Source organism: Aotus nancymaae, unplaced genomic scaffold (assembly GCF_030222135.1).
Source record: "Aotus nancymaae isolate 86718 unplaced genomic scaffold, 86718_ANA_hifiasm-v0.15.2.pri h1tg000092l, whole genome shotgun sequence".
NCBI lineage: Eukaryota > Metazoa > Chordata > Mammalia > Primates > Aotidae > Aotus > Aotus nancymaae.
In genome coordinates this window covers 13,015,048-13,036,041 of record NW_026988507.1, presented here as the reverse complement: position 1 = coordinate 13,036,041, position 20,994 = coordinate 13,015,048, and the positions used below count along the sequence as shown (strand labels likewise).

The following is a 20,994-nucleotide window of genomic DNA, read 5'->3' as shown; positions in this document are numbered from 1 at the left end:
TAAAGTGTAAACACATTCCAGATGGTTGCATACCTTTTTTTTTTTTTTTTTTTGAGACGGAGTTTCGCTCTTGTTACCCAGGCTGGAGTGCAATGGTGCGATCTCGGCTCACCGCAACCTCCACCTCCTGGGTTCAGGCATTTCTCCTGCCTCAGCCTCTTGAGTAGCTGGGATTACAGGCACTCGCCACCATGCCCAGCTAATTTTTTGTATTTTTAGTAGAGACGGGGTTTCACCATGTTGACCAGGATGGTTTCGATCTCTTGACCTCGTGATCCACCCGCCTCGGCCTCCCAAAGTGCTGGGATTACAGGCGTGACCCACCGCGCCCAGCCCTGCATACCTTTAATCAATTTCTAAGATGCTTATATTATTTTGTCAATTTTATCTAGCTTTATAGCTGCTTTTATTTTATTTTTTATTTTCATTTTTTTGAAGATAGAGTCTTGCTCTGTCACCCAAGCTGGAGTGCAGTGGCATGATCTTGACTCACTGCAACCTCTGCTTCCTGGGTTCAAGCGATTCTCAGGCATCAGCTTCCCAAGTAGCTGGGATTACAGGTGTGTGCCACTACACCCAACTAATTTTTGTACTTTTAGTAGAGACAGGGTTTTTCCATGTTGGCTGGGCTGGTCTCAAACTTCTGGCCTCAAATGATCCCCCAGTCTCGGCCTTCCAAAGTGCTGATATTACAGGCATAAGTCACTGCACCCGGCCTATAAACTGCTTTTAACAGGGAGGATTTGTCAGTCTCTTCATTCAGCTATGGCCAGAAGGCCTGCCTCATCCCCTTCACTCCTTTTTTTTTACCATTGTTTTCTTTTGTAATTAAATACTCACCTACCTTACTGAATACTGGGCTCCTCCTTTGATTTTTACCAGCTTCTTTTGCTAATACTGAAATGTGGGCAGAGCAAAAGAGTTTGCCTTCTACGATCTTCTTTCTTTTCATCCTTTTCATTCGTATCCTATTCCCGCCTTCCTCTAACCATCTTGCCAGACAGATTTCCTCTAGGGTTGCTGTTTCAGTCTAGTTCTCCACTCCCAAACTCCAGTACAAATGGCCAAGCATGTAATGAACATCTTGTCACCCAAACGAAGTCAGCATTTTCTTTTCCTATTTTTAGCTCCCCGACTTTTTAGGCCTTGCACAGAGTAAATAATTATTCTTATATGTATTGGATTTATTAGATGACACCACTATCCTATCATTCACCAGAGCTTGACAACTTAGCTTTATCTTTGATTTGTTACATTCTCTGTATGTGTTCGTTTGCCTGTGAAATCATGTATTTGAAGTGCTTAGCATAGTGCTTGTTGCATAGTAACTGCTCACTAAATGATGGTGATGGTGGTAGTTACTGTCTTATCACACTCTGAATTCTGTCTCTGCAATGTCTGTCTTCTCCATATTATGACGAAATGACATGAGTTGTGAGAAGAGTCGTAGATTAGGAATCAACTAACCTATTTTAGAATCCTAGTCTGCCACTTACAGTCACTTGACCTTAGAAAACGCTCCTAAATTATCGGAGCCACAGCTTCTTCATGTGAAATATTTGGGATCAGTAATACTTTCCTTGATGTACATAATAGATTAGGGGAAAATCAAATGAGATATTTAAATTTATAGAATTAATATCTTAAACCTAATGAAGGAAAGCTATTATTCTCTCAGTTTCTATGCCAATTCCAGCCCGTCATTACTTTCTTCCTGGTCTGTAATAACAACTTCCAAACGAGTTTCCCTGTGTCTCCTCAAAGCCACAGTGCAGCAGGTTAGTCTAATAGAGCTCAGATCTAATGACACAACTGTCATGCACAAAAATCTACATTAGATGAGAAAAATCTAAACTCACCTTGACATCATGACCTCATATTGCCTTTATGTTACGTCTTCCATTTCCTTCTACTTACCTTATTTGCCAAGAAAACCTCTCTCTGCTCCTTTCATTGAACGTATTTCCTGCTTCATTACCGTGATCCTGTTCTCAGGGTTCTCCTCCTGGGCCTGCTCCCTAGTCTGTCTTTCTCTCCAAAGCCTGCACTCATCAGAGGTTGTGTTAATTCCCTTCTTTGTGAAGCCTTCAGTTACTTGTTTGCTTCAAATACAAACACCATGTCGTAATATAGCTTTGATGCCTTGCAGTGCCCTGATCATGTTGTGAGTTCAGTATAGATTTTAATGGGATTTCTGCTTTGTTCAACGGGAACAAGAACATTTCTTACTTTTTTCTCTCTTATGTTAACAGCTTCTTGAAAGCAAGTGATACAGACTCAATTTTGCCCTAAGAAATGGAGCTCTATTTACAAAATTTGGTTTCTAATGAAAAAGAATACTTTGAACTAATGAAATAGTAAAATTTTCTGACAGAGAAAAGATGCCCAGATCTTGTTCTTCTATATGGAGTCTTTTTTAAGTTCAAAGGAAATGACATTTATCATAGCCTTGTTATGAAATAGTTTCTGCTGAGTCCAAAGTCATTTAATACAGTTGTTCTTAGCAGACCTCATTAAATAGGCACATCTTTTAAAAAATCTCTATAGAATGGTTTAATAATGTGACTTCACAAACCCTTGTAGTGACTAATTGAAGTGGTTGTCAACAATCTGGAATTTTCTTGCTTAAAATTCTGCCTGCTTGATTTTTTTTCCCCCCTTTCTGTGTGCTTTTTTTTTTTTTTTTTGAGATGAAGTCTCACTCTGTCACCCAGGCTGGAGTGCAATGGCACGATCTCGGCTCACTGCAACCTCTGCCTCCCAGGTTCAAGCAATTCTCCTTCCTCAGCCTTCTGAGTAGCTGGGATTACAGGTGCATATTACCATGCCCAGCTCATTTTTGTATTTTTAAGAGACAAGGTTTCACCATGTTAGCCAGGATGGTCTCGATCTCCTGACCTTGTGATCTACCAGTCTTAGCCTCCCAAAGTGCTGGGATTGCAGGCATGAGCCACGGTGCCCGGCGCCCACCTTTCTGTTCTTAAACCAGATAGTCCTCAACTTCAATGTTATAGAAATATCAGGTGTTTTTAAATGCATATTCTCTAGCTGAGCATGGTGGCACGTGCCTATAGTCCCAGCTACTTGGAAGGCTGAGGTGGGAGGGCCACTTGGGTTGAGGAGGCAGAGGCTGCAGTGAGATCACACCACTGTATGCCTGAGCAACAGAGTGAGACTGCATCTCAAAAACAGAAGAAAAAAATGCATATTCTCCGTCTCCTTCCCCAAAGATTGTGATGTTATAGATTGAGGTGGGGCTCAGCAATCTGCTTTTTTTTTTTTTTTTTTTTGAGACAGAGTCTCACTCTGTCACCCCGGTTAAGTGGCACAATCTCGGCTCACTGAAACCTCCACCTCCTGGGTTCAAGCGATTCTCCTGCCTCAGCCTCCTGTGTAGCTGGGACTACAGGCACGTGCTACCACGCCTGGCTAATTTTTGTATTTTTAGTAGAGGTGGAGTTTTGCCAGGCTGGTCTCAAACTCCTGACCTCAAGTGATCCACCCGCCTCAGCCTCCTAAAGTGCTGGGATTATAGTTGTGAGACACTGCTCCCAGCCAGAAATCTGCATTCTAAACAGCAGCCCAGATATGTCTAATGCAGGTGATGGACAGCCACACTTTGTCGAAGAATATTGCCCTTGACAATAGTTCCGTTTTATAGACTTGATAACCTAACCTAATTTTTAAATGTTTCTTAGAAAACCTTTCTCATTACAGAAACAGAAAATCTGTGGGAGCTTAACTTTGCAGCATCACATGCTAGAACCCGTTCAGCGGATTCCCCGGTATGAGATGCTCCTTAAGGACTATCTAAGGAAATTGCCTCCTGATTCCCTGGACTGGAATGATGCTAAAAGTAAATGCTATTTTTGTTTTCTCCCTATTACGGAATAATCAAGTGGCCAAGCAGCCTTACGGTTTCAAAGGGAAGTATATCTCACAGCTACGTTAGTCAAATGTTGCTATTAGAAGATAATTTCACTGGAAATTGTTATCAACACCTCAGTTAGGCAAGTCACTTTTGAGCCAAAATGACAAGTTTAGAGCAATCCAAATCATTTCTTTTGTTGGTTTCATGTTAGTCACTGTCTCTGAAATATAAAATCACAGTCTTAAAGACATCTGGAATAGCAATACACAATTTTCTTCTCGGAAGAAGAATACAGCCATTCAGAATTACAAGTGCTGCTGTTTAATTACATAGGTTGGTGAATGCCAAGAAAGCTAAGGTGACATTTACTGTGTAAAAATAACCTAAGCAGAGTTGGCTCTGCCTGCCCTAACATTCCTACCATAACAGGAAATGGTGCTTTTTATTGTCCAATAACATTTTCTCCAAGAAAACTTTATTTCACTTCTGTTAGATTATCTTATTTTTCATTAGATTATAATGAAAGGGTTTTGTTTTTGTTTTTGACGGAATCTTGCTCTGTCACCAGCAACCTCCGCCTCCCGGGTTTAAGGAATTCTCCTGCCTCAGCCTCCTGAATAGCTGGGATTACAGGCGCACGCCACCACGCCCAGCTAATTTTTGTATTTTTAGTAGAGATGGGGCTTCATCATGTTGGCCAGGATGGTCTCGATCTCTTGACCTCACAATCCACCAGCCTCAGCCTCCCAAAGTTCTGGGATTACAGGCGTGAGCCACTGTGCCCGGCTGAAAGGGTTTTTTTTTTTTTTTTTTTTTTTTTTTTAAGGCTTATGAGTTTCAATAATACTTTAGCTTTTCATGCACTTTTACAAATCAATCAACTGTAAAGGCCTGAATGAAAATTTAAGAAATAAGAATGGCTTGATATTCAACAAGCAATAATGGTACTTTTGTATAACCTTAAAACATTGCCACTTTCCCTTATAATTTCTTGTTTTCTGTCATAAGTGAATCTTGATGAGAGATGAAATACATAAAACATTATTTTTTGTCTTGGATTGTTAGCCTTTTCTTTTTTGTTTTTACTTTGAGTCTAAGTCTCGCTCTGTTGTCCAGGCTGGAGTGCAGTGGCATGATCTCTGCTCACTGCAACCTCCACCTCCCTGGCTCTCCCTGGTTCAGGCGATTCTCCTGCCTCAGCCTCCCAAGTAGCTGGCATTATAGGCACCCGCCACCATGCCTGGCTAATTTTTTGTATTTTTAGTAAAGATGAGGTTTCACTATGCTAGCCAGGAAAGTCTCGATCTCCTGACCTCACAATCCGCCCACCTTGGCCTCCCGAAGTGCTGGGATTACTGGCGTGAGCCACTGTGCCTAGCTAGCCTTTCTTTTTTTAATTATTATTATTTTTTTGAGAAAGAGTCTTACTCTGTTGCCCAAGCTGGAGTATAGTGGTGTGATCTTGACTCACTGCAGCCTCCACCTTCTGATTTCAAGCTATTCAGCTGATTTTTTGTAATTTTAGTAGAAACGTGTTTTCACCATGTCGGCTAGGCTTGTCTCGAACTCCTGACCTCAGATGATCCACCCACCTCAGCTTCCGAAAGTGCTGGGATTACAGGCGTGAGCCAATGTGCCTGGCCCTGATCCTTAGCCTTTTCTTGAACACAAGCTGTTTCAGATATGTTTCTCCCACCATTTGAGTGACTCTGACCACAGAAACTTCTCCATTCGCTCTTTCCATACTATAGAATGAACTTGACTTCCCATCTCAAACCAACTACTTTTTAGGAACTCTGCCCTGTCTCCATTTTCTGCCTCTCTTGCCTGACTGCTTGATTTGAGTGGCAGATCTAGTGGTGGGGGTGGAGGTGGAAACAGCACTGCTCTTCCTCAAACTCATCTCTAGAGCCGTGGCTTTATCCCGTCTTATTTTGTCTTCCTGGATCCTGGATCTTGTATCAAGTGCACAGCATTGCCCATACCAGAATAGTTCTTTAAAATGTAAATTAAAATTCAGTTTCTTCTATGCTCAGACTTTGGTATCCCCTTGGATGCCCATATCAAAAATGAGGTAGTTGGTGACATGGTATGGCATTTTATTACTTTTTTTGTTTGTTTGTTTTTCCATTGCTACTTTCACTAAAATTCTAAGGAAATCACATAAGAAGGGCCTTTGGTGACCTGAAAGTAGGAATGAAAGCAACAAAAGTGCATTCTGTCCAGCAGGGCATGGAAGAGAAAAAATGTGCTTGAAAAGTCTCAGGGTTGTTGTGGTAACAGAATTAGGCAGGCCAGTATTCACAAACAGAAAAGAAAGGAAGAAAACAGGACATGATTTAGGATTGAGAGGTTTTCCCTGGGGTCAGTCCAGCAAGAGGCCTCTTCGCCTGCAGCCCCTGGAGCTCCTGTGATGTCCACACCAAAAAGCTCCCATTCCCACCTGCCCCAGCAACAAAACCCTCCAACACTGACCCCTTTCACCCAACCCAGGATAGAACTGTGAATGTATTTTCCCAAAGAAAGTAGGCTGTGCTTAGTAGTTAATTTGCTCACACAATTAGTAAAATACTTACTACTGCTGAAATATTTTAGAACTTTTGAGTCAGAAACCTGGGTTTAAGTATGGCCCTCCAATAGCATAGCTCTGTGACCTTAACCAAGTTGTATTACTTCCCCATTTCGTTCATCTGCCAAATGGAGCTAAAATACTTAACAATTTAAGGCTGTATAAGAATTGATAATGTAATAAAGTGCCTAGTATGGAGTTAGTGTACACTGTAAGTTTCAAAATCTTGGAGCATAGAAGAAACTGAGTTTTTGTTTACGTTTTGGAAAACTATTCTGATTTGGGCAGTTCTGTGCCCTCAATACAGGATCCAGGATAGAGGGAGACAGAGTAAGTTGGGCTGGGGTCACCGCTCAAGAGATGAACTAAGGAAAAGCAGTGATGTTTCCGTCTCTCCTTATTAATTTTGATGGTTCATTATCGATTAAACCTGTGAGCCTAACCTTCATATATGACTTTTTATAAGGAAAGATGAAGTTTCAAGTAATCTGCTTACAGATGAACTTTAGAAAGTATCCAATTTATAATGGAAAATGCCTCTATTTTTGTTGTATCTTTGGTCTCAGACTTTTTTGTAAGTTATCAGCTCTCCAGAAGCACAGGAAGGACAAAGCATATTTATTTACTTTTCTTTTTTTCCCCATGTAGAGTCACTTGAAATTATATCTACAGCAGCAAGCCATTCTAATAGTGCAATAAGAAAAATGGTAAGTGGTTTTCAGAGGAGACAGGAACCTTCTGATTAGACAACTGTCAGTAATACTGCCCAAATCTGTGTAGATTTGGACCAAAGTGAACTGAAATAGATGAACCAAAAAGAATGTTCACAAAATGTTTAATGTTACCCACAATAACTCTCTGAACTTGCTAATAACTGATGCAGTTTATATCAAAATGTATGCTTACTCCCAATCCCTTCTGAATTATATAGATTTTAGTTAAGCTCAGAGTATTAGTAAAGCTGCTAAGTTGAAACGTGCTTGTATGTGACCTTGCTGTTCTGTTTTCATTTCCTAGGAGAACCTAAAGAAACTCTTAGAGATTTATGAAATGTTGGGAGAAGAAGAAGACATTGTAAACCCCTCAAATGAACTAATAAAAGAAGGACAGATCCTCAAACTAGCTGCTCGGAACACATCAGCACAAGAACGCTACCTTTTCTTAGTGAGTATTATACTGTTGGCAAGTCATATAAGAATTATACATAAAAATGTGGCTGGGCCCGGTGGCTCACGTCTGTAATCCCAGCAAGTGGATCACCTGAGATCAGGAGTTTGAGATCAGTCTGGCCAACACGGCAAAACCCCGTCTCTACTGAAAAATAGAAAAATCCGCTGAGTGTGGTGGTGGTTGCCTATAATCCCAGGTACTCAAGAGGCTGAGGCAGGAGAATTGCTTGAACCTGGGAGGTAGAGGTTGCAGTAAGCTGAGATCGTGCCACTGCACTCCAGTCTGAACGACAGAGCAAGACTCCATCTGAAAAAAAGGAATTATATATAAAAATAGTTGTATACAGCTTGGAAAAGTAGAATGTTGCCTTATTCACCAAAGCAATTACATCTAACCTGGCTTAGTCAGCAATGCCTGGATTCCATTTAGGGAAGTATTCTAAGTAACGTATCTTTTGTAATTTTTCTGTATACTCGGTATGGAAGGCCGGCAGCAGTGACCCATCTGGAGCAGTTGCTGCAGTGAGGGAGGCATGGCCAGGGCAGCTACTCAGCTGCAGCAGCTGACCTAGGCGTTCCTGTACTCTCAGGGGCCCAGGAAGCCTCCTGTACACCTGCAGGCTCAAAAGTGCCTGCTACCACTGTCCAGCCTCTCCCCACTCCCAATACCTGTCCCAATTTCAGAGCAAAGCTGGGGCCAAGCCTGGGTGGTATTGCAAACTGGCAGGGTGTGCACACACTTGGGACAGTGCTGATATGCCAGACCCCTGGTGGCCCTCAGTCCCCTTCAGACTTTGAGTGCCAACAAGCACGGGAGGGAGGCCAAGGGGGTGCTAAGGGTGGCTCAGTGTGGGCCTGTGGGCACCTTTTGGCACAAACAGCCTGGGCATTGAGGATGGCAGGTTGATGGCAGCTGGAGGCAGACAGGCTCCTGGGTGGAAAGAGGCAGGTCTGCAGTGCAGCCCACCTGAAGCCCTGGGGCAGCCTGAAGCCTGGGGGCCGGGCTGCCAGTTCCATGGACCAGAGTGAGAACTCATGGTGCATTTTCCAGGCCTGCCCATGGCTGCCCATAGACCAATCGGCATGCACTTCGTCTCCTGTGAAGCAAATAAAAACCCTGGACTCAGCCAGACTCGGGCAGATGTTGGGATGACCTGCCTGTGGAGAGGAGCTACCCACTGTAGGTCTCGGCTGAGAGCTGAGCAGATGTCAGGACAACCTGCTTGCAGAAAGGAGCTATCCACTTCAGGTCTCTGGAGAGCTGTGCTGTCGCTCAATAAACCACCTCTTCACCTTACCCTCCAGTTATCCACATACCTCATTCTTCCTGGTGTGAGATAAGAACTCGGGACCCACTGAATGGCAGGACTGAAAGAGCTGTAACAAAAACGGCTGAAACATGCCCCCACTCACCATGTTGTAGGCAACGAGAAGGAGAGAAGAGAGGAGGAGAGAAGAGAGAAGGAGAGAAGAAGAGCTGCCGCCCTTCGTGGAGCCCAGACCTAGGAACTCCCTGAGCCAGGGCTATACCACCCTCCCTGTTTGGGGCTCTGTTTCCTGCTATCTCCAAGCTTCCAGGCACCACCACCTTCCCTAGTGCCAGCAGTGGAAGCCACTTGCAATACACTTGGTCCAGTCACAACTTTGCAGGGAGCCGGCACCCATGCTGGTGCCTGGAGCTGCTCCCCTTAGCTGAGCGTAATGTATGCACCTGTAGTCCCAGCTACTCGGGAGGCTGAGGCAGGGGAATCGCTTGAACCCAGGAGACAGAGGTTGCAGTGAGCCAAGATCACGCCACTGCACTCCAGCCTGGCGATAGAGCAAGACTCTATCTCAAAAAATAATAATAATAACAAATAAATAAAGACATCAATTTGAAAAGAGCCCCTGTCAAAGCTTAATAAACATTAGCTTTCATTCTGATTGTTATGAGAGAAACTGACACATGGGTGAAAAGGCTGCCTGGCGAATGGCACACAATACATTCTTAGGATGTTATTCACGTCTGACTTTTCTGCTGCAAGGCAGTCATCTCACCCCACATAGCGTGAGTTGTCATGGGGGCCTAGAGGCTTCTATGTCTGTTTTCAGCCTCCATTGAAAGGAAAACTTAATTGTTAGGCAGAGAGGGGTGTTCAGTACAAGGAGTCTTGAAAAGTTCATGGAAAATGCATATTATGAAAAAAACTATGCATGGATTTGAAAGCTTTTTTGCAACAAAATAAACCCGTACTAACTTGTTACAACATGTCTGAACAGTATCTGGTTTGAGGCACTAAGAAGGTTAAGACATCAGTTTGAGGCCTGGCACAGTGGCTCATACCTGTAATACCAGGACTTTGGAAAGTCAAGACAGGAAAATGCCTTGAGCTTAGGAGTTCAAGACCAACCTGGGCAACATAGAGAAACCACCCTGTCTCTACAAAAAGCTTAAAAATTAGCTGGGCGTGGTAGCATGCACCTGTAGTCCTAGCTGCTTGAGAGGCTGAGGCAGGAGAAGCTCTTGAGCCAAAGAGTTCCAAGGCTGCAGTGAGCTATGGTCATATTACCCAGCCTGGGTGACAGAGCGAGACCCTGTCTCAGAAAAATAAATAAATAAAAAAGGCCGGGCACAGTGGCTCGTGCCTGTAATCTCAGCACTTTGGGAGGCCAAGGTGGGTGGATCACAAGGTCAGGAGATCCAGACCATCCTGGCCAACATGGTGAAACCTCTTCTCTACTAAAATACAAAAAATTAGCCAGGTGTGATGGTACGCGCCTATAGTCCCAGCTACTCAGGAGGCTGAGGCAGGGGAATCGTTTCAACCCAGGAGCCAGAGGTTGCAGTGAGCCAAGATCGCGTCACTGTACTCCAGCCTAGTGACAGAGCAAGACTCCATCTTTAAATAAATAAATAAATAAAATAAAATAAATAAGTTTGAAAAGAGCCCCTGTCAAAGCAACATGAATTCGGTTAAAATTGAAGCAAGAACAAACATCAAACATATGGGGAAGCTTGGATGCAAAAATGGTGAAATAATTGATGCTTCATGAAAAGTTTATGGAGACAATGCCACGCAGAAATGAGCAGTTTACAAATGGGGAACTGATTTTAAGAAGGATGAGACACTGTTGAAGGTGAAACCTGCAGCAGCAGACCATCCACATCCTCTCACTAGGAAAGAATCCACCTTGCTCCTGCCCGTTCTGAAGAGAACTGACGGTTAACAGCAGAAGCAGTAGCCAATAACAGACATCTCAGTTGGGTTCATCTTGCACAATTCTGACTGAAAAGTTAAAGTTGAGCAACTTTCCACTCAATGGGTGCCAAAAATGTTGCACCCAGATCAGCTGCAGGAAGAGCAGAACTTTTGGTGGAAATTTTAAATAAGTGGTGTCAAGCTTCTAAAGCATTTCTACAACAAATTGTAGTAGGAGATGAAACATGGCTTTCCCAGTACAATCCCGAAGACAAAACACAGTCAGACCAGTGGTTACCAACAGGTACAAGTGATCCAGTCAAAACGAAAGAGGTCCAGTCAGGAGCAAAGGTCGTGGCAAGGGTTTTTTGGGATGCTCAAGGCAATATGCCTGTTGATTTTCTTGAGGGCGAAAGAACAATAACATCTGCTTATTTTGAGAAAGCTAGCCAAAGATTTTAGCAGAAAAGCACCCGGGGGAACTCTCCAAAGAGTCCTTCTAAACCACGACAATGTTCTTGCTCATTATTCTCATCAAGCAAGGGCAACATTTTGAGTTTTGACAGAGAATGATCAGGCATACACCTGACAGTCCTGGTTTGGCTCCTCTTCTTTTTGTTTCGTATCTTAAAGAATCTGTAAAGGGCACCCATTTTTCTTCAGTTAATGGTGTAAAAACTACTGCATTGCCATGGTAAAATTCTCAGGACCCAGGGCTGGGCACAGTGGCTCACACTTCTAATCCCAGCACTTAGGGAGGTGAGGCAGGCAGATCACAAGGTCAGGAGTTCAAGACCAGCCTGACCCAATATGGTGCAACCTCGTCTCTACTAAAAATACCAAAATTAGCCAGGTGTGGTGGTATGCGCCTGTAATCCCAGCCACTCAGGAGGCTGAGGCAGGAGAATCGCTTGAACCCGGGACGCAGAGGTTGCAGTGAGCTGAGATTGCACCACTGCACTCCAGCCTGGGCAACAGAGTGAGACTCCACCAAAAAAAAAAAAAATTCTCAGGACCCTCAGTTCTTTAGGATGGACTGAATGGCTGCTATCATTGATTACAGAATTGAACTTGGTAGAGCTTAGGTTGAAATAAAATCTTTTAATTTCATTTCTCCACAAACTTTTAAAAGTCTTTTTGTATCAGTCATGTTTTTAAAATAACATTTGGTTGTTTTATGACCCAGCAGTTCTACTCCAAGTTTGTATAACTCAAGAAAATTGAAAACACATGTCTGCACAAAAACTTGCATGTTTGTCCAAAACAGCATTATTCATAATAGCCAGAAAGTTGAGACGACCTAAATGTCCATCAACTGAATTGGTAAACAAAATGTGGTATGTTCATGCAATGAAATATTATATGTCAAGAAAAAGGAATAAAAACTTACATATGCTACATGGATTAACCTTAAAATGTTGTGTCAAGTGAAACGTGCCTGTTACAGCAGACCACGTACAGTATGGTTCTACTTATGGGAAACATGCAAAGAGCAAATGCATAGAGACAGGATGTAATTAGTGGTTCCCTAAGACTAGTGGGGAATGGGAAATGGGTGTGAGGTTTCCTTTCAGAAGTATAAAATGTTCTGGAATTGGTAACAGTTGCCCAATTTACAACTATCCTAAAAACCATGATTTATACATTTTAAAAGAGTAAATTGGCCAGATGCGGTAATCCCAGCACTTTGGGAGGCCAAGGTGGGTGGATCAGCTGAGGTCAGGAGTTTGAGACCACACTGGCCAATATGGTGAAACCCCATCTCTACTAAAAATAAAAAAGGTCAGCCAGGCGTGGTGGCGCAGGCCTGTAGTCCCAGCTACTCGGGAGGCTGAGGCAGGAGAATCGCTTGTGCCACGCACTCCAGCCTGGGCAACAGAGCGAGACTCTGTCTCAAAAAAAAAAAAAAAAGTAAATTTTATGGCATATGAATATCTTCATAATTTAAAATGTGTATTTTTACCAGATTATAAAAATTCTCATTTGTGCTAAACAGAAGTACTTCTTTCAGAGGTAATACAGAAAGCTAAATAGAAAACAAAGAGGTGTCATGTTAGGGTTCAGAGCCCTCTTCAGAGGTCTATGATAAAAGATCAGATGGTTGCCATCGGAAAGGCAAATCAGGGTGGGGCGGCGGTGTGGTATATGAATTGAGAGGGCAGAGGGGAGGCACCAGCATCAGTCAGGAGGCAGAGGAGCATGCGGAAAACGTGGGCAAGAGCCTTTATTGTGGTTTTTGCAGGAAGGAATGGGCAAGACAGAGCACCCAGGTGAGGACTGGCTAGCTCGAATAATTTCTTTAGGGCTTAGGGGCTGTTGTCCTGGCCCTGAGGTGATTAGGGCAGGAGAATAGTGGCCCAGAGAGTAAGTGTTCAATACAGGAGGTGACTGCGGGTGTGGGTTCTGAATTGGTTGGTTTCTACATGATAGGCATGCTGCTCTCTCTAGGAATTGGGTAACCCTGGGAGTGGTAGTCCTGTCAGGGTCAAAAAGGCCTTAAGATGCCCAAAATGAAAAATACATAATAAAAAGACATGCTTAATACACTGTTCTAGGCAACATAACCAGGAGTCAGTGTCTTTCCTCTGTCTTTGCCTTTTAGGTGCTTTCTCTTCTTCCTCATTAATGCACAGCCTCTGTAGTTAAACTTGGAGCTCTGGGTCTAACCAACTGCCTGGGCTTAATTCTCACATTTGGGAGTTATTTTGGAAAGAGGTTTATGTTGACTATCTTGATGCAGAGCTGAATTAAACAGCTCTTTGGAGGATGGGTGGCTAAGAACCTTGGGAAAAGTGGCAGTCAGTGACTGAGGAAAAGACCCACCCGGTTTCAGTTACCTTTATTTTTTTGAGACAAAGTCTCCCTCTTGTTCCCCAGGCTGGAGTGCAATGGCACAATCTGAGCTCACTGCAACCTCCGCCTCCTGGGTTCAAGCCATTCTTCTGCCTCAGCCTCCCAAGGAGCTGGGATTACAGGTGCCTGCCACCACACCCGGCTAATTTTTGCATTTTTAGTAGAGACAGGTTTTCACCATGTTGGCCAGGCTGGTCTCGAACTCCTGACCTCAGGTGATCCGCCCACCTCAGCCTCCCAAAGTGCTGGGATTACAGGTGAGGCACCTCGCTTGCCCGTTCCAGTTACTTTAGGCCATCAAATATAACATGCCATTGCCTCCCAGGAGAATGGGGTCACATGGCAGGAATTTTAGGAAAGCCACATTCATTCTTTGAAGACCATCTTAGAAACATTTCCAGTGTCATGTTGGCGCTTTTCCTCCAGCCTCTCCACTGCTGTGCTTGTCACAGAATCCTGCCTTGCCAGTGCACGTTTATTCCCATGGAGCCTCTTATTCTTACTTGTAGAAACTTCAGAAGCACCATTTTTCTTTTCTTTTCTCTCAGGAAGGGTAATGAGGGCTAGTTTTCTGTTTTCCTACCCTTGGGATATTACATTTGTCTAGAAAACCAAACTATATTTAGAATCTGCTATCTGCTTTTAAATGATCTTCATGTGTTTGCATATCTGCTTGCCTCCACACCATACTTTTTCATAGTTAACGTTAAGTAGGATTCTGTTTAATGTAAGCCATTTCATGTTGCTATCACAGAACACCTGAGACTGGCTAATTTATAAAGAGCAGGGATTTATTTTCTGCAGTTCTGGAGGCTGGGAAGTTCAAGATTGAGGGGCTGGCACCTGGTGACATACAGAAGGCATCGCATGATGAGAGAGAGAGCAAGAAATCCAACTCATGGCCTCAAGCCCTTTTTTGATCTGTATTAATCCATTCATGGATTAATTCATAGATTAGTGGAGCCCTCAGGACCCAAACACTTACCATTAGGCCGAATCTCCCAACACTTCTGCGTGAGGGATTCAGTTTCCAACACATACTTTTTATAGGACACATTCAAACTGTAGCAGGTACTCTGTTGAAATAAACTGTCTGACATCTGAAAGTTTAAAAAAAAAATAAAATCACCAAATTATCCCACAAAACAACCCCAGACTTTTTATCCTTGGCCCTTTGGAGTTGTTCTGTTCCTTATTTCCTTGTAACTTGATTGATTCCGATTATTTTTCCCTTAACTTATTTAATCTTTGAACACAGAGCAAGCACTAGAAATTTTCTCCACCAATATCCTATTACCTTTGAAAACAAACATGAATTGAAATTGTCACTGATGAGAAAATGAAATTGAATTATTTCAGTCAAATATATTTTTAGAAGCTTGAAATAAAAATACTTGAACAGTAGAGATCAAGAAAGAGGACCCTCCCTGTGTTTTTAATAATATTGAGGCTTGTGGTTTTTATCACAACCTAGGACTCCTGGAAATTGTCTCGCTAGTCTGAGATTGCTTCACTGATCACTACTTCTAAGCTATGGGCTTCAAATAAAAGGGAATCTCCTACCCTCAAAGGGAAAGTCAATGTTCTTCATGCCATAGTTACTGTAACTTCTTTTTTCAGTATCAAGGGAAACCCAGAGGAAAGTAATTATTTGTGAAAGGCGGTGGTGGCTTTTGCTACGAGCACAAAGTTCATGGAGGGAACAAGACTAGCTACTTGGTTTCTTCCTATATATGACCTCATCATCTTTGTAAGCAATGTTTTATATTCTGCAAGAGCTCCCACCTTCACCTATGCAAAAAGGGAAAGGATATTTATTGACTAGCATTAGATTGTGATCAGAACTCTTTAAGATTAACATAGAATTATTGGGCAGAGCATGGTGGCTCATGCCTGTAATCCTAGCACATTGGGAGCCCAAGGCAGGCGAATCATGAGGTCAGGAGTTCAAGACCAGCCTGGCCAATATGGTGAAACCCCAACCCTACTAAAAATAAAAAAAATTAGCCAGGCATGGTGGTGCATGCCTGTTGTCCCAGTTACTTAGGAGGCTGAGGCAGGAGACTCGCTTGAACCTGGGAGGCAAAGGTTGCAGTGAGCCGAGATCGTGCTACTTCACTCCAGCCTGGGTGACAAAGTAAGATTCCGTCTCAAAAAAAAACAGTTTCAAATGTGAAGTCCATTTAGGGAGAATATAAGGGAGGGAATGTAGTCCTGAAAGCATGGGCGAGAAGGAGAAGCACACACATTTATTAGATAATCTGTCATGAGCAGAACTACAAATGGCAAATGCGAAGAACCTCCATATTCGTGGACTTGTTTCTGTAAAACAGCGTGAGTGCTGAACTTTAGAAAGCCGGCTTGAGGACAAGTAGTGGATAACTCACAAATTGTATGCTATACCGTTACATTTGTCACTCCGTTTGCGGGAACAGTTTGGTTATTGTTGGTGGCTGGAATGTGTGACCTCTATCCCTTGTGCTGGTGACTCTGTAGCTCCTGCAGCATTCAGAGCTTCAAACAAATATCCTCCTGATAAAGCCTTCATAGAAGAGAGAAAGAAGTGTTAATGAGAACACTTAGCAAGCGAGCTGTTGCCTTAATCAAACTAGGATATGGATGGTGATAAAAACCTTTTGGAACTTTTTTTCAGATCTCTAAAATCTATGTAAAATGCGGGTGTCATTGCCAGACTCAGATGACAGTAGATAGTTAGTGATAAAGGCCTACATCCCTTGAGAGGCCGAGACGGAGGACCGCTTCAGCCCAGGAATTCAAGACCAACCTGGGCAGCATAGCAAGACCCCATCTCTATTTAAGATAAAAAGAAGGCTCTGTCTATTTTTTCCAGAATACAGGTTATATCTTGGGATATGTCTATAATGTATTTAGTGATCATTTATTTCTACATTCTCCAGCGTGGAACTAAAATGTATAACACTGGCTACAGGAAGTTACAAAATGCAAAAACAACTGGCGAGAACCGAACTTCCAGAATGACTATTACATAACGTCACATAAACTTGTTGGAAGGTTTTACGTACCCATCGACCTTGTCTTCATAGCAATGTGGAGCTGAACAGAGGGCCTAGAAGGACAGATCTTGACTCAAGTCCCAAGGAGAATAAAATGAGAAGACTTGTTGAATTTAAGCACTTAGTCTGTGCAAAGCACTGTTCTAAACATTTCACATTTGTTTCATTGAATCTCAGCAAGCTGTGACTTTTACAGAGAATGACCTTGAGGCATGAGGGTTTACACAGCTCATAAGGGGTAGAGTGGAGGCTTAGTGCATCTAGTCTGGCTTCAGAGCCTCTGCATAATAGCACTCAGCTGAAAGTAAAATTTTAGAGAAAATTTGAAGAATTAGTAAATTGAGAAATCTTGATGAAGCAAGTAAAATAAAATCATGTTGAGTTTAGCCCACATGCTATTGGGACAGTACATTTTAAAACAATTTTATTCTCTAATTGCTCTTGTCTTAGAAAATATATGTAACCCTAGAAAAAACTTGAGAAACACTAAATATGAAGAAAGAAGTTAAGTATAGACCTTCTCTTAGGAATCTGTCCTCAAATTAGCACAAATATTTAAGGTTTTGTTTCTTTGCATGTTTTAACATATTCAGAAATGAATTAAATGCTTTCATAAAGTCATTGAATGTGAATTTCTATCGTATCAGCCTTCTAACATACCATTTTTCATGCAATTAATAGCCCTTGCTTTTTTTTTTTCTTTTTTGTGATGGAGTCCACTCTGTCACCTAGGCTGGAGTACAGTGGTGCGATCTTGGTTCATGAAACCTCTGCTTCCCTGGCTCAAGGGATCCCACCTTAGCCTCCTGAGTAGCTGGGACCATATGCACACGCTGCCACACCTGGCCAAGTTTTGTATTTTTTTGTAGAGATGGGGTTTTACCGTTTGACCAGGCTGGTCTTGAACTCCTGGCTTCAAGTGATCCACCCGTCTGGACCTCCCAAAGTGCTGGGATTACAGGTGTAAGCCACCTCACCTGGCCAGCAAGAGGTGTTAATTGTTAACTAGAAATTAGGGACTGTACATAATTTGATTCAGTTTCAAAATGATGTCATTTTAAAAGTACATCTTGTAAAGAATAAGACTCTGTCTTTAAAGACCTCTAATAAAACTGATGGCTTTTCAGAAAATTCATATGTGGTAAATTCCTATGCAAGACTTAAGGATTCATAATACTGTTCAGGAGTACTGTGTGATGATAGAGACCTTGGTCCTGTGGCTTGCTTTTTATGTAGGATTTAATGTCCAAACCCAACATGTTCTAATGAGATTTGAACTAATACATTGGCTATTTTTTAAAAGCTTAACATTAAACACTCTAAATTGCTGACCAGGTGCTGTGTCTCATACTATAATCCCAACATTTCAGGAGGCTGAGGTGGGAGTATCATTTGAGGCCAGGAGTTAAAGACCAGCCTGGGCTATTGTATTGTAAACAGTAGCCCAGGCTGGTCCTTAAAGCCCATCGATGATAGACTGGACAGGGAAAATGTGGTACATATACACCATGGCATACTATGTAGCCATAAAAAAGGATGAGTTCATGTGCTTTGTAGGGACATGGATGAACCTGGAAACCATCATTCTCAGCAAACTGACAAAAGAACAGAAAATCAAACACCACATGTTCTCACTCATAGGTGGGTGTTGAACAATGAGAACACATGGACACAGGGAGGAGAGCATCACACACTGGGGCCTGTTGGGGGAATAGGGGAGGGAGAGCGGTGGGTGGGGAGGTTGGGGAGAGATAACATGGGGAGAAATGCCGGATATAGGTGACAGGGGGATGGAGGCAGCAAACCACCTTGCCCTGTATGTATGTACCTATGCAACAGTCCTGCATGATCTGCACGTGTACCCCAGAACCTAAAGTAGAATTTAAAAAAAAAAATTCATTTTCTTTAAATTAAAGGAAAGAAAAGACCAGCCTGAGCAACATAGCTAGATCCTATGTCTACAAAAAAAATTTTTTAATTGAGGCCGGGCATGGTGGCTCACCTGTGTAATCGCAGCATTTTGGGAGGCCAAGGCAGGAGGATTGCTTGAGTTCAGGAGTTCAAGACCGGCCTGGGCAACATAGCAAGAGTTCGTCTCAACTAAGAAAAACTAGCTGGGCATGGTGATGTGTTTCTATAGTCCCACCTACTCAGAAGGCTGAGGTAGAAGGATGGCTTGAACACAGGAGTTAGAGACTGCAGTGAGCTCGGATTGCACCACTGCACTGCAGCCTAGGTGACAGAGTGAAACCCTACCTCAAATATAATAACAATTGCTAAATATTGCTTGCTTCTTCTAGCACCTATTAGATTTGCCTTCTAAGATACATCAGTGAGAAATTCTTGCGTTTAAGAACTTACAAAGTTAAGAACTTAAGCTCCTGGTATATCAAACAAAGGTCCTTAGTAATTTGTTGTGAATTTATTGAACTAATTTACCTAGTGCAGTAGTATAAATTATTGATTTACATAAATACCAATAAAATATGTCTGAGCCATGAGTGGGAAATACATTTTTCAAAATGTAAGAATATGATTTTTTATACAACATATAACCTCAATCTCTTAGTAAATAATTTTGCTCATGCCGGAAGTACTATGTTCTCTAGAAATTACTTGGAATTAAATTGTTCGGTTTCCCCTTTTGATTTCCTTTACTGACATGTGTTCTCCTCCTTTGCAGTTCAACAACATGTTGCTGTACTGTGTGCCCAGATTCAGCTTGGTGGGCTCTAAATTCACAGTTCGAACCAGGGTTGGCATTGATGGAATGAAAATTGTGGAGACTCAGAATGAAGAATATCCACATACTTTCCAGGTATCTGGGAAAGAGAGAACACTGGAACTGCAGGCCAGGTGAGGCAGCCATTTCTATCACACGCTTTCCCGAAGCATCAGAATGAGGCATTGGAATAGAGTGGCTCCGGGAGCTTTTTCCTAAGTGAATGCTGCAGATCTGTGAATCTGGCTGGATGTAAATGCAGAGCTGTAAGCTCTTGAGAAGCAGGAGTCATGTCTCCTCTCTCTTGATTCCGTCCTTCATAGTGCCCAGGACGGTGGTTTCTAGACAGTGAGCACTGAGTAAAGTGATTAACTCTAATCCTTCCTCCAGCCCTCCTTTTGCTCCACAAATGTTTATTGATGCTTATCATTCCACGCTAAACTCTGAGTCCTTCAGAGAGTCTACATTTTAGGGGCTATGTGGCACTTGAATGGAAAGAAATGTTGGTAAGGGGCAGGGTGGTAAGGGTAAAACTCCCGCCGTAGTGCAGGATGCACGAAGGGAGCCATTAGGGGCTCAGGTGGCCTCTGGCAACCGGGACTTCTGGAAAGTATGGCTCTTGTTGTATTTTTATTGATTGGCAGAGAAAGGGCTGGAGTTCTGGCTAAGATTCCTCTAACTATAACCATTTTCTTTTTTTCTTGTTGCCCAGACTGGAATGCAATGTCACCATCTGGCTCTCTGCAACCTCCGCCTCCTGGGTTCAAGCAATTCTCCTACTTTAGCCTCCTGAGTAGCTGGGATTACAGTCGCCTCCCACCACCCCCAGATAATTTTTGTATTTTTAGTAGAGACAGGGTTTCACCACGTTGGCCAGGCTGGTCTTGAACTCCTGACCTCAGGTGATCTGCCTGCCTCAGCCTCCCAAAGTGCTGGGATTACAGACATGAGCTGCCATGCCTGGCCCATAAGCATTTTTTAAAGGATAAAAAACCCCATGAGAACCACTGCAGTTGATCGTATCTACCTCATGCATGAACCTCTGGAATATAGAGTGCTGTCAGATTTTGAAATACCTGCTTTAGAAACAGTCATCCAGGCTGGGCGCAGTGGTTCATGCTTGTAATCCCAGCACTTTAGGAGGCTGAAGTGGGAGGATCATTTGAGATCAGGAGTTCAAGACAGCCTGGCCAACATGGCAAAACCCTGTCTTTGCTAAAACTTCAAAAATTAGCCAGGCATGGTGGTAGACGCCTGTGATCCCGGCTACTTGGGAGGCTGAGGCAGGAGAATCGTTTGAACCCGGGAGGCAGAGGTCCAGTGAGCTGAGATCCCGCCACTGCACTCCAGCCTGGGCAACAGAGCAAGATCTGTCTGAAAAAAAAATACAGTCATCTATTTATTCAAATGTCTAGCCTGGTAAAAATTCGGATGCTTTAGAAGGTCACAGAGCAGAGGGTGAAGGACCAGTCCTAGCTGTAGTGGTGTTAATACCCCAGAATCCATGGAGACTCAGAATGTTCTTCTGATCCTTTCCACCGTTAGCTTATGTTTCTGGCTGCTCAGATGAATTTATTCTGGATATTTATATTTAGT

The 20,994-nt window shown here is 42.9% G+C and overlaps 1 protein-coding gene across 2 annotated transcripts in view; it reads left to right on the top strand.

The window, feature by feature from the left end:
* The window catches only part of FGD4 (FYVE, RhoGEF and PH domain containing 4), a 165,347-nt gene that overhangs the window by 120,568 nt on the left and 23,785 nt on the right, over positions 1-20,994 (top strand). For both annotated transcript variants that reach the window (XM_021673787.2, XM_021673785.2), the window contains exons 8-11: positions 3,718-3,856; positions 7,089-7,147; positions 7,458-7,604; positions 19,360-19,532. In XM_021673787.2, coding sequence (XP_021529462.2) covers positions 3,718-3,856; positions 7,089-7,147; positions 7,458-7,604; positions 19,360-19,532 — 518 coding nt within the window. The remainder of the gene's footprint in view (positions 1-3,717; positions 3,857-7,088; positions 7,148-7,457; positions 7,605-19,359; positions 19,533-20,994) is intronic.